The 14,588-nt window shown below is 35.2% G+C and overlaps 1 protein-coding gene across 1 annotated transcript; it reads left to right on the top strand.

The window, feature by feature from the left end:
* Window positions 1–866: 866 nt before the first annotated feature.
* Smp_196270 (putative phd/f-box containing protein) lies at window positions 867–9,668 on the top strand (the record flags this gene model as incomplete). Its single annotated transcript, XM_018794081.1, has 11 exons — window positions 867–995; window positions 1,030–1,190; window positions 1,224–1,365; window positions 1,397–1,613; window positions 1,652–1,778; window positions 1,830–1,995; window positions 3,672–3,778; window positions 3,888–3,985; window positions 5,974–6,149; window positions 6,788–7,065; window positions 9,469–9,668. Exons 1-11 carry the CDS (start codon window positions 937–939, stop codon window positions 9,666–9,668), a joined length of 1,731 nt encoding a protein of 576 aa, XP_018648529.1. The 5' UTR covers window positions 867–936.
* Window positions 9,669–14,588: the final 4,920 nt, after the last annotated feature.

Genomic DNA, 14,588 nt, shown 5'->3' with positions numbered 1-14,588 from the left:
ACAGTATTAGTATATCGCGGGTGAGGGTAATCTACGGTAGGTATTAACCACTAAGTGTTACTTTAATGTAAGCTTGGAGGTCACACTATTTTCAACCCGACTCGAGTAGGCCCCGATCACCAGCATAAGACACTTAAACTGGCAGTCTACAGGAAGTCAATTCGAGATTCATTTTTGGGTAGCCGAAACGAATTCAGTTCGCTCATTTACTAAATATACTCCTGAGGCGTTACTGAAAAATAATCTGGGCAAATAGTCCCACCCAGCGGAAGGCGGTCTATAAACGTTATTACAGGGTTATTACACTCTTCAGTCGAGGGCAGTGGTCAATGGATCAGAAAGCGGAATTACGTAGGCAGTGTTTTTAATTTGAACCCCAAATGTAAAGGATGCACCAAGTAATTACGAGTATAGTTTGGTCAAGATCTACACGAATAAATGAGAGACTTTGAGTGTAAACATGATCACACGTACAATGTCATACAGAAGGTGGATATATGGCATTTATTTTAGCCATAAAATATATTAGACACCTCACGCCATAAACGGACTAGTAGACATCAGCTTCCAGAAGCATCCACACACTGGAAAAATATACGTTGACTGAGTTAATAACTGTTTGCTAGTGTGAATGGTACATTTTTGTTCACAAAGAGCTGCTGACAAATCGCTTCCATTACTAAAGAATGATTTTATCAAGCCGCGTAGATTTTCTCGCTTCCTGTTACAGAAAAAGCGAGAAATTCAATGTTCTTCTATCAATTCCATATTATTCCTCATATAGAAAAGAGGTTTTTTGAAATAGGTTGCAATACTCATTATTCCATTGATATGTATTGTTGCGCGTATTATGGTATTACCGCTGCACTTGATAAATTAATGTCGGCGCTATTCCACTTTGTTTAAGATTCCCAGATTCACCTTCTCAACCTTTTAATGGCTCTTTCTGGGTCGAAGGAGTTTGTCGATATGCTTCTAGCTCGTGAATTTACAAGGTACTTATTTTCCTATCCTAATATGTAGTAACAGTGCTGATGATCAGGTACTTATTATGAATGGTTGTGATGTTAGTGGACATAGTTTTAAAGCGAATGGTTTCTCAAAACCCGTTTTGGTACGATCAAAAGATGGTCTAAGACTTAAGGTCCCGCTGGACTCATTCTCTCACACAGATTTAACCAGGTTTATAGGTACTGGAAGTCCATAAAGGTCATCGGTTTTAGATCCTAGTACTCAGGTTGATGTCATCGATGTTCGTCAGCAAGTCGAGATACAAATGACACTCCAAGAACTGGTCGATCACTTTTCCTCACCTCGTCGACAGGTGCTGTTAAATATGCTGAGTCTGGAGTTTTCAAGAACCAGGTAACATATGTTGTCTTAACATCAAAAGTAGCCTTGCAAAGTTTGTACATCCTCCGCATGTCGTTTCGGAACTTAGTCTTGTCACAACCTGTTGGCCGGAAGATGACCCTAACGACCTTAAAGATATCGAATTTGTTGACGAGACTGCACCAACTGTCCAAAAATACTGTCTTTTAAGTATGAAAGGCAGTTATACTGACTTCCATATAGATTTCGGTGGATCGTCTGTTTGGTACCATGTCATGTGGGTAGGTTTTCCTATTCAGTGTGAGGTCTATGAGAATAGGGCGAAAAGGTGTTTTACTTGATGCCGCCTACACCCGAGTTTGTTTCTGCTTATTGGCGATGGTGTATGAGCAGCAATCATAGGGCGACATTCTTCCCAGACTTTGTGGATAGTCTTCGGGAGCAAGGTAAGCATTCGTCTGTGCATTGTGGAACACAGCTCTGAGTTACTTTTCTAGAATCGAATAGTAACGTAAATAGACCTACAGTTTACTGCCTTCGTATTTTACCGGGCCAAACAATCTTCCTACCATCTGGTTGGATCCACGCTGTTTACACGCCTTCTGATTGTCTAGTTTTTGGAGGGAATTTCCTAAGTGGATTGCATGTATCTATGCAACTCAGGTAGGTTATTGAAGTATATTTACGTGGTCTGATTACTTGCTTCATATTTTAAACCATGTGATTAATTATCATGTTTTATAAAAGTTTAGATGGTTATTTTAGGTCGTTAACTATTCGCTTCGGCTCTAAAATAATAAAATGGGGTTTAGTGGTGTAATTCTGAATTTATTATCGGTCGGCACTGGTTATTATACAATCCCAATGCTAGATATTCATGCCGATTTTTTGTCTGGGATTCTGTGCAAAAAACCAGCATTATTCGTACTAGACAATTTTCCCACCTGATGTGACATTGTCCAATGTGTAGTTTCGTTAAGATTTTATTTTAACAGATAACAAGTTTATGAAGTCAGTTAACATTTTCTTGGGATTTATGAGCTTCTTGAGGTGTGGAAAATTTTGACTTGTTTTTACATGCTATTCAGGAACCAAGTGCACGTTTGACTGCTGTGATCTAAATCATGGTGTCAGCAAAAATATTTCTTAATTTCCCCCATCGATGCAATGTAGCCGAGTTCAGGTCTCAATAGAGATTCAGAATTATTTTTGTTTTTGACAGAGATTAACTCAATCTAAGTCCAAGATAAATTTAATCTTTGTGTTTGATCTTTCTTTAAATAAGTGGTTCACTAATCTTTGAAGTACATCATAGTTATCCAATGTCTCAGCTTTCCATATACGTGGATATACAGAGAAAGGGTTAGGTTTAACAAGAGCAACATGAGAAAAGCCATTACACCATTTTGTCTTGCCGATGTAGTAAAGTAAAGTTAGTTTTCAGTCTATCCAACTTCATAACAATATCCTAGTCTCTTATGTCCGGTGGACATTTACCAATCACGGTAATAAAAATGTCTTGTCCTGTGGCTAAATTTTATACTGTTCAAAAACTGTCAATGACAGGAGGTGAGTAACAGCAATCATCCTAACTTTTAGACAAAATACTTAATCATTTTGCTGCTCTGCTCAACTTTCGTTGTCACATCATATTGTCTTCATTCTTATTAAGTTTGGTCGATTTTAGGAAGGATTGTTCGTCATATTTGAGTTCCAACTACTTTGTAAGTAACAGTAGATCTAAACAAAATATCGATCAAAGCAGTTTCTTCCGGCGCTTATTGAATTATCTAGACAAATGTACTGAAAATGGTTGCATGGTACTAGTCTTTAAAATGAACACCTAATCGCTTTGTTGTTTCACTGAAAACATAAGTCTGTATTTGCGGGTTAAGATTTTATGTAGTACATTTAATTGTAGGCACCACTATATTCGTCGGGTTAAGTCGAGGAAATTGTCTTGCCTCTATGACTCATATAGTGTGGTAGCACACTTAATTTACAACCAACTATAATAGAGTTTGGCTAGCAGAGCCTACTGTTTCATTTGATTTAAGTTGTAAGCATTAAAAGTCAAATAGCTTTTGAAGCACTGTTGTAGCGAGTCAAGAAAACTAGTTTTCACTATATTTCCTTTGATACAAGTTGGAAATGAAAATTATTGAAACTGGGATATGTTGGTTGAAGTGAACAGTTATTGAGAATTAGAAAAAAATAATCTGAAGGACGTAGATAAATTACAAGTGGCTCATTATTTACACTAGGTCCTAATATTATTTGATCACTTAATAACTTTTTGTTTTAATTCCTTAGTTTAGTTTGTATTGTTCTTACTGTAGAATTTATCGCATGGAACAAAAATGTAAAACTCCAATTAAATTTCTTTTCCCCAATTTTGAGAAAGTTCATTGGTTTTATAGCCAATGTCTCCTGGACAGACTAACTAGTAAGTATCTCAGTCAATATATTTCAGCGACATAATTTATTAAATTATTGTGCCAAATATTTCACCTTCTCCAACTGCGAAATTTTTCAAATTTTCACTATTATTGTAGATAACTTGACTGATGGCGAAATTCCGGTTATTTTTGATGTAGAAGCGGCTGAATGCTTGGCTAAAGTTCTTCCTTTGTGGTATTCTAAAAGACATTTGGTAACTGAATGTTTTATAACAAACTACATTCCTAATTTTGGATAATGTTCATACTCTTTTTTATGTATTCTTCATAGATTTTGCATTGTTAAATATCACCGAATGATCATCGTGAAAGGTTTGAAAACTTTATTATGATAAAAAGTCCAAGTTTTCACCAAGTATAAAACTCGATGTATAGTTGTGTAATGCGGTGTAATTTTTAACCTATGTTCCCATAATCAATATAGAACTTCATTCAGAAGTTAATTGGGTACTTAGGAAATCCAATTAGGTTTTCACAATCGTTAATGGAAGAATATAATCGCACAGTTTTTGTGCGGTGTCAACAACTCCGAAAGCGGACCCTTCATGGAATAGTAAGGTGTCGCACTTGTGGCTCAGGTGTTCAGATTCTAATTTCTATATACCAATAGGGTCATATTATGTAAATTCCACCGACACTCAAAAACAAATTTCCACCGTATATCGTTGAGTCTGTTCATATTTGCTGAATACCTCATTCCATGTTATTGGTCCAAAGTATTTCTCCAATCTTCTGGTTTCACCATTCATAAGTTTTATGTTACTTTAGTAATGTCTAATAAATTGCGAAGTTTACGTCTATTTATATACGTAAGCGCTCAGCTGTACGTACCTGCGCTTTATGAAATGTCACTTAAGATCTCCCGTTCCTAGGTTACACTGTAGGGAACAAGAACACGAGTAGGGACAATCGAATGTATTTAAGCACAAAATTACAGAATATCTCAGTAAAATATGAGAACCATATAGTAAATAGTTAATTTGCAAACTGTCAGTCAATTGTCTCAATCTTGACCGTTCCTTCTGCAAACATTGGTCCATCGTATCCGATTATTATTGTTCACGCATTTTCATACCAATAGGGTTTTGTTGCCGTTATCGATCTTCTACTGAAATACATTCAATGCTCGACCATCGTTATATACTACTTATATGGATATAGGTAACCCACATCACAACACTACTAGTTGTTAGTGTATAATGGAAAATATATAAACATCCGTGCAGCTAGTTGGTTTGCTTATGGTCTAATCACTGCATTTATATCAACCAATAGTAGGGAACTTTTAATTAAATTCTACTCTCGTGTCTTCTCTAACTTCTTGGAGATATAATTAGGGCCTCTTAATTAATAGTTATCCGAAATCTGTTAAACTTTATTTTAGTTAGGTGACAATTTTCCCTTTCGTTGAGTCATCCCTTAAAAAGTCTAAACAACTTCCCATTTAAATGATAGTAAGTGTCGAATTTTGATACCGTTTTTTAAAAAAAATATGAGTGTTATTTAATTATTGTAAATCATATATATATTAGTGTAGAGCCATGGTGAAAAACTAGTTGAAAAAAAATTGTCTCACTTGAAAAACGGTGGTCTTCACAAATAAATATTTATTGACACGGTTATGGATCATTAAATATAAAGTTGTAAATACAAGTGTTAACATTTATTATGATGAAACTATTTTGTATCAAAACTTCAGATTTATAATTATCGGTGTTTTCAGGAAAGCACTAGCCTAAGCACCAACTACTGTACAAATAAGGACATTCAGTTTTTCAGCCGTATCAGTGACTACATATTTCATTGTTGGGATCCATAGATTAACCATGACTTATGATTGGAGACCTTACATAGTGTGGAGTTGGTGGCAGTGGTTTAAATGGATCCATTTATTTTCCTATAAATCTCGGACCTCTCAATGCCCTATAATTTTTCTTCCTCTACTTCATTGTTTTCAGAAAGGTTTTGTGTATTTTTTTATCCTATTATTTCCCTCACTGTGTTCTGTCGTAAATTGTATCAGTTTGAAAAAATGCACAAATTATTTACTGTCCAGGTGATTTATCATATTGTTTATGTTTGGAGTATTATGGTGATAGTATATGTATTGATTCAGACTTCCCCTTAGTTTACCGTTTTCATTGAGAATCATCTTATCTTTCCGGTTTCCGTTTATTTTAAGCTCCCACCAGAAGAAAGAGATTACTTTCTTCCGAATCAAAGTCAGTTAGACATGTTATGTCCAAGTCTCATTGAAAGACTGTCTGAGGTCGTAAATTCAATATCTTCACGTTCAACAAAAAACTCAGGTTTTTTAGCAAATTATTCCAAATCAGAGATATTTTCAAAGCATTCCAAGTGAGTTGTTACTCATTAGTTTCTGTGTTACAAACCAGTTTACGCTTTAAATTTTCACCTCTTTTTCATTGAAATTATTAGGTGAACATGTAAGATCTCTATTTTCATTGGCTTCTCTGTGTGGTGATTATATTGTTTACCCGTAAGCCTCAAGATTTCACAACAAATCCAGCTTTGGGTGTGAATTAAAAATTTAGATGACAATAATAGTTCAGGTTTATAAAGACTAATCATTATAAATCACATAATTTGAAAAATCAAGAGCCATCATTCATTATTTTATTTTCATCGTAGAATGTACTACTTTTTAGTACAGGTAGGATGAAAATAACAAACTTAACAAAGTGGTTTGATTTATATTTCTTTGTAGTTCACTGAAAGCAGTTACATACTTAATAGTAGATTTACTTCAGAAAATTGCTATCATCCCGCCATACCACAGTTAAAATTCACCATATAATATATATGCGGTTCAGATGGAAATCTCACTATTAATATAAGCTTTTCATAGCAACTTTCCTCTTCTAAATAACTGGATAAGTTTCTTCCAGGCTGATACCCCCCTAACTTGATCATATTTTTAGATTGGAATATATATATATATATATATATATATCACTTCTCTTCCATGTTTTCAGTTATAGATCTAATGGACGAGCAATTGAAAGCTGTTCAAATTCTAAAAGTATCGAATGTTTGAACCGTGAGTTAGGTAAGGAAACTAACTGGGAACTTAAAGATAGACATATTGGAGGTCTAGGCTGGATACCAAATAGACAAACTTATTTCAAAAATTTACGTGAACCAAAGCGCTCGATAAAAGGAAATGAGAACGAAAAACATGTTATTACTGATGATGCAGATATCCTTGAAGCACTTCCGGGTTTGGAAAAAAGTCGATTAATCGGAGACCATTGTATGTATGAATGATTATTTATATATGCTTAATATTATTCTTCCTCTAATTGCATAACTGATTGATTTTTAGCTACATATTATTTATACTAGTAAAGAGACAACCGATGTATTGGAGATTTCAAATTTCTTCTGTAGATTGTATTGGTTATGTCTTATCACCAGTTTTATCGTCTTTGATGTAATGATTATTATCAGAATTTTATCTGGTTTTCAGTTAGTCATAATTAACGTAGAGTCTACCACAAATGTACATTACCCCAATTTGTCGTACTCCATTAGTACGAGATAAATTTCACAAGATATGTAGCGAGGAGTCTAAATAATGCAGTAGAAATTATGAGATGTACTAAATATTGTGAAGATGGTTCTATAAGACAGCGAGGTATATCTAGAGGAGTACTAATACTCAAGACCTGGAAGAAGATAAAAAGTGAATCCATCTACTCTACTGGGATCAATTCTGAACCATGTTACTACGGATCGCAGTTATCACCCTGACTACAGTCAGGTAGTCTAGACCTACCAATACTGCTCAGACCAACAATCAATGACTTCGTAGACTGATGCCAAGTCTTAGTTTGGCCTCTTCCAGCTGTCCTCCAACCTACTTCTACACAAGCTATTGACGTGTAACGAGACAAGTGAAGTTTGGGATACTGCTACGTTTAGAGAGATTACGATATCACCTAAAACCGGCTAACAGAACACTACAACAGGACAAGCTAGGTTATTCCACTATGCCCCGCCCTGCTAACTAGAGATAGAAGATCAGATTCAGTCGAGCGAAATTAATATTCTCCAGGCAGTCGGAAGCACGAATAAACAAGCACACAACTCATGCATATATATACAGTACTAAAATGTTCTTGGGAAACGTCACAAAATAGTGTACTAATAAAGGAAACGAACCACTGGCGTTTAAGGTCTTCTCATTTAGGAAATGCTGAAGAGCAAAATTAGGAAAAGACATTGAAAATGGATAGGATATGCATTGCGGAAATCACCAAACTGCATCACGAGGCAAGCCCTAACCTGGAATTCTGAAAGGAAACGGAAAAGAGGAAGGCTGAAGAACACACTACTTCGGGGATTGGAAGTAGACATCAAAAGAATGAATATCAACTGGAAAGAATTGCCCAGGACAAGGTTGGACGGAGAGTACTGGTGGGCAGCCTATGCTCCTTCACGAGGGGTAACAGGCGTGAGTAAGTAATGTGAGAAATACAAACTCAAGGTAAAGTGGGTGATTTTGGCGCGAAAATGAGAAATTCGAATTCGCAAAATAAAATTGCAAGAATGAGACGTTTACCAGATGGTTTCTGTCGATCTAGCATCCCCAACAGATACTTTTGTCAATCACTTCATTTGATAAAGATTTACTAACTCATCAGACAGTTTAGCAGTAAACCAATATTGTTGACAAAATGTGAAGATGGTTGTCATGTTTCAAACGTCCCTAACTTGTACAAAAATGAAAGAAAACATGATTTCATCCTTGTGCATGAAGTCTCGTTACTGCCGAATTTTTCCTCAGGCACTGTTTCAGACCTTCTGTCTTAAATTAGGAAAATCAAATAATATGGTTATTGTTTAATCACTTATAAATTTGTAGGCTATGATGAAACTATAATTCAGGGGTTTCAGTATTTAACATTCCAATGTCGTATTACAATCATAAATACTTCATGGACTTACGTTTGAACTGTGAAGTAGTATCTTCATTTATTATTCACAAAAGATGGTATGTCTGTTTATTCAATTACTAAATTGCTTGTAGTTACCAAGTTTAACTGAAGGTTATGCAAAGTCTGTGTTACATGTAAGAGGTTTTGTTGTCAATTTCTTATTAAATAGTACTTATCATACTTCCAAATTATAATGTTGATATAATTTGCCACACCACATTTATAAAAGTAAAATATGAAAAAATCTTATTGATAATTTAGATCATTCAAATACAAATTAAGGTACAAGACTGGTCAGACACTTCTTCATCTACTTATAGGACTATTTGGCCTTAACTACTCTATGTGCTAATCAAAACTAAATTCATGAAGGATACTCAGTCTATCTGTTGTTTAAATTAGCAAAAGTAGGATTGAACTATATAATCTGTTCTATGAGTTCAAGTGTGACGTGCACACTACAAATCGTGATGCCTTCTCATTTTATCTTATTTGGAGTGAGATGGATAAAAGGTGAATGTTTGTAACGGATCATTAAATTGATTGTAGTAGATATTCAGCTTTTCACTCTATTTTTCGGTGGTTTTATGAATGATTGAGACTTGTAATTACATTATGTTTGTAATCTGAAACTTATCTTTCTGTGTAACTTTGAGTAAAATGACATTTTCTTCACCGTCAACTCATAATAATACTTTTTTTCTAAAAAAAAATAGACTATTTGACATTAAGTGATTCAGAAAGTGATGATGGCGATAACGCTACAATGAAATCAAAAGCCGAATGTTCGCTAACAAAAAAACAGAAGGGGATATCTACTTTATATCAAGCAAGTAGGAAGAGAAAGACTAAGAATGATGATGGTGATCCAACATGGAGTATGCCTAGTAGGTTGAATAATTGTTTTTCTATTTGAAAAAATTTCACTGGGTAATTTATTCACCTCTGTGTGATTGTTTGTCAATATTTGAGCAAATAGTTCGAAAAAAATTGGGCTCCCAATGTATAGAGGAAATCAGATGTAAAACTTGTATTAAAATGATCTCATCGATTGAGATTTGAGCAATTCGACTATATTCCCATTAAAGAAGTTTAAACCAGAGGACCAAACTAAACGTTAGAATGGTCTAAATTTCTATTGATGAGATCATTCAAATATAATTATTTCATTTAACGCTATTCGCCTTTACTTTGAAGTTGTGCAGCATTACTTCGACTTTCAAAAATCTTTCTTCATTTCCTGATGCGGACGCTCTATCATTGATCACTGGTTGTCATTTAAACAATAAAAATGCTACAAATTGAAATTCTTGATGCAGCTGGGATTGTTTACTTCCATTATTTTTAGGGATTAACGTGACATTTAAGTAATTTTTACTGCAGGTTAATTGTGATTACTTGTGAGTGTTCGTTTTTAATCCTAGCCTTTCTTAGTCATACAAGCCATAATTTCCTGCAAGAACTTTGTGTATTGTCTTTGCGGAACGATTTATTTTCATCTACCGAAAGTATTTCTGTATTTGGTATTTTCCCTGAAATCTGCCACAATTCGTGCATTCACTAGTTGAGTTTGACGTAATTGATATATGTTGTATATTTAAGCCCGGCTTTTTATTACATGATTTATTCACCAATCGAAATACGACTTATCCAATCTTAGCCCGTGCCAAACCAATGACGTTCGGCTGGTATGAGCAGCCTAGCGTCCTTATTGATCCTTTGTCCGCCTAACCCTTCCAGTTGAGTTCAGAACACCAATAACAACTCTTCTATGCGGATCATTTATTTTAGACATACTGGGTTTATATATCCAAACACCGCAACGCACCATAAAATAGGGAATAACATTTATACACAATAAAGTCAAAAAGTGGCTGTGGACGTGGGAGACAGTAATCAATAAACTGAGTATAATTTAGGAACAGTAAATCGTATAGTAATAATCTATAGGTTAACCTGAACCTTATAGTAAGATGAATATAGATACACACAATCTAATTACTGAATAGTTATACAATAAGAATATTTATAGAATATTAGTTCATTAATAGATCTCAGAAGTTACCCGTACTTTAATCTTCACTAGGATATAACAATATACCATGCAATTGTTTCGCTTTACAAATGTAAACAAAGCAAATTATGTCGTCCTCGCTTTTTTGAAGTAATTAATATAAGATATTTTTCCAGTAGAAATCAGATACAAGGAAACATCAATCCAAAAAAGTCACTCATGTTCCATAAGTTCTAAATAATATTTCTTCGTAATCGAAAAGGATTTTGAATTGATTTGTAATGCTTCTTTGTGTGGATTTCTTTACTATAGCTTCTTCATTTATCATTTCACTCTTATCCGTATATACAGCTTTAGCAGTTGAGACATATTGTTGACGAATCTTAACCGTTATATTAAAGGAATTTATCAGTCTGGAGCTCGATCATTAATATGTTAACTTGTATTTATGGTTAATTCATACTGGCTACTCTCATCAACACTTACTAATAAGGTTAATAAATTAAAATTAGTATAATTATTTACAAATATTTATTTACGAATTAGTATAAGTTTTCATCACTGTACCATGATTCTTTCCTAAACAAGAAAATCAGAAAAGGTTAAAAACTTAATTGTCCACTTAAATAGTAATAAAGGATTATCTATTCGTAATAAATAAGGGAGTGGTTACCAGTACATCACTCCTGTCAGTTAACGTACCTGACCATTAGTTTGGGCATTTCAATTCAGTGTTGACTAGATTTACAGTCCAAACCTTTTCACTGATTTAACAATCTTTCCAGTCTGTTGTTATTCCAATCGACAGAATTCATCAGGTTTCTTAATTATCAGATTTTTAAAAATATATCCAAATATACTCAGTTGTCATTTACTTACATCCCCTAATTGAACATTGTAAGTACTGTTAGCTTAGTTTAATCAGTTTTTGAAAGTATTATGAAGAAAACTTGTAGAGGATTAATTCCTCTATATCTGACTCCAATAAATAAATAATATCCCGCTAACTGAATATTTACTGCAGGCTAAATCTCCTAGTAGAATTACGGGTTTACTCGAGATTTATTCAAAAGCCTGAACACCAGTTATAGAGATAGTTTATTGTTGAAGCTCGGTAAAATCCACAAGCGTACAGATAGCAAGCACACCGGGAAAACAAGTGAGTGTGTGTGTGTGTGGTAAAAATCCTTATATATTTTTGAGTGTTAATGGATTGTGGATAAATTATTGATTGTCTTTGTTTACAACCAATGAGAGAACAAATTAAGGATTGATGTGCAGCATGCGCTCAATCAGACTCACACATAAATTTACAGTGGGTTAAATGTTAGGATTACAGAGAGCACACAAAAAATACAGTAGTTGAATGGGCTTGCTACATAAGCTCCCATCCAGAACGTAGATGTGTTTTTTTCATAAAAAAAAGATTTTTTTATTAACATCTATGTTCGACAAAGTGATAAAAAAAATTGTTTATAAAATAAATGTACAATCCGATGTGATGAGTAAGCGTTAAGCTGTAATAACAGTTTGTATGTGTTGAAACGTTTTATGTATGTGTATAAGGATTGCATGAAGTTAAAAGTAAGTATAATGAAAATCCGTGGGGCCAATAAAGAACAGTTAATAAAAATAGAGAACAATTTGTAGCATTTGGGCTAGATAAGTATGGTTGTTGCTACGTACCTATCCGGAAAGTGTACTCTCCTACCTGATCTTGTAGTAGTTTCTGTAGCCGTTGAACTTTGGTATGAAGTATTGCTTGTTGCAGGTAGTTTATGTGGTGCTTGCTTTGATGCGGATTTGCATGATTTTGTTGTTTGTTCCTCGACATGCTCCAAAAACGCTGGTTTTATTCTGTCGATGCTAACAGTATCATGTTTACCAGCTTTTTCAATCGTAACTGTTTTGTTGTCTTTTCGGACAATTTTAAAAGGGCCGTCGTAAGGGGTCTGTAAAGGCTGTCGTACCCTATCATTTCTGACGAATACATGTGAACACTTGTCTAATTCGATGGGCACGAATGACTTCGCCTTCTGAGTTCGTGGTGCGACGGACCTAATGGTTTCCATCTGTCGTTTCAATTGTTGCACGTAATTGGTTATATCTGCTGGAACATCTGTTGCACGGTCGAAAAACTCACCTGGCAAACGTAATGTCGTCCCATAAACCAACTCAGCCGCACAACAACCGATGTCCTGTTTGATGGTTGAGCGAATGCCTAATAATATCAAAGGAAGCTTGGCATCCCATTTGTAATTTCCTCCTGCGGCCGTCAAAGAGGCTTTTAGTTGTCGATGGAACCTTTCTATCATTCCGTTAGCATTTGGATGATAAGCAGTGGTTCTGATTCTCTTTATACCAAAGGTGTCTGTAAGTTGTTGAAAGAGTTTGCTTTCAAACTGAGCCCCACGATCAGTCGTAATTGTTGATGGGACACCGAAATTTGTAACCCAGTGTTTCACTAATTTCCTCGCCACTGTTGATGCCGATGTATCTTTTAACGGGACGGCTACGGGCCATCTCGTGAATCTATCTATACACGTTAGTATATGCGTGTAGCCATTGGAAATTGGTAATGGTTCAACAATGTTCTTATGAATGTGGTCGAACCTACAGCTGGCGACGGGAAAATTTCCTGCAGGAGATATGATGTGCCTGTGTACTTTCGACTTCTGGCACTGGATGCATTCCCGAGACCATTTTCGTACATCTTTGTTTATGTTTGGCCACACAAACCTATCTGTAATAAGCTTTACAGTGGCTTTTATACCTGGATGGGATATGTTGTGCAATTTCTCAAAAATGTTTCGTCTCATATCATAAGGTACAAAGGGGCGAGTTCTACCTGTTGAGATATCACAGGTTAAGGTGTCCTTGTTGTTTATGGGAATGTTTTGGAATAATAGTTTCGTTTCACTAGATTGTAAAAGTTTTTCTAGCTCCATGTCGAGCTTTTGATGTTTCGCCATATCTTGATAATTTATATCATGGATTGAGAAGGTATTAATATTTAATCTAGATAGTGCATCTGCTGCATCGTTTTCCATGCCTTTTATATAGCGTATGTCAGCTGCAAATTGCGAAACGAATTCTAGTTGACGAATTTCACGTGGACTGTATTTATCGTGGTTTTGCATCAAGGATTTAGTTAGCGGCTTGTGATCAGTAAATATTGTAAAAGAATTGCCTTCTAACATATACCGGAAGTGTTTGATGGCTAAATAGACGGCCATTAGTTCTCTACTGAATGTGCTATATTTTGTTTGCGTCGCATTTAGCTTTTTTGAGAAAAATGATAGGGGTTGCCATTGTTGATTGACGCATTGTTGAAGTACAGCACCTACCGCTACATTAGAGGCGTCGGTCATTATTGCTAAAGGTGCGTTAACCTTCCGTCGGACCAGCAATGCCTCAGTGTTTAATGCGTTTTTCAACTGTTCGAAAGCTTGAATTGCTTGCGGTGTCATCATTAGTGATTTAGCGCGTCCCCTTAATAAATCCGTTAGCGGTTTCGCTATGTGAGCACATTTCGGAATAAAACGTCGATAAAAGTTGATCATTCCAAGGAAACGTCGTAGTTTCTTGAAGGAGTCAGGTAAGGGATAATTTTTAATGATTTGTGTTTCCTCAGGAACCGGTCTAATACCTTGATTGTCGAGTAAGTGGCCTAGAAAGGTGAGGGATTGCTTTCCAAACTCACACTTGTCGAGATTGACTGTTAACCCATACTCGTTTAGCTTCTCAAAAAGCAATTTTAGATGAGTTAGATGTTCGTTTTCGTCTTTGCTGGCGATAAGTAAGTCATCTATGTAGGCGTAT

The sequence above is a fragment of the Schistosoma mansoni genome, chromosome 1 (assembly GCF_000237925.1).
Source record: "Schistosoma mansoni strain Puerto Rico chromosome 1, complete genome".
Taxonomy (NCBI): Eukaryota; Metazoa; Platyhelminthes; class Trematoda; order Strigeidida; family Schistosomatidae; genus Schistosoma; species Schistosoma mansoni.
This window is presented reverse-complemented; position numbering and strand designations above follow the sequence as displayed.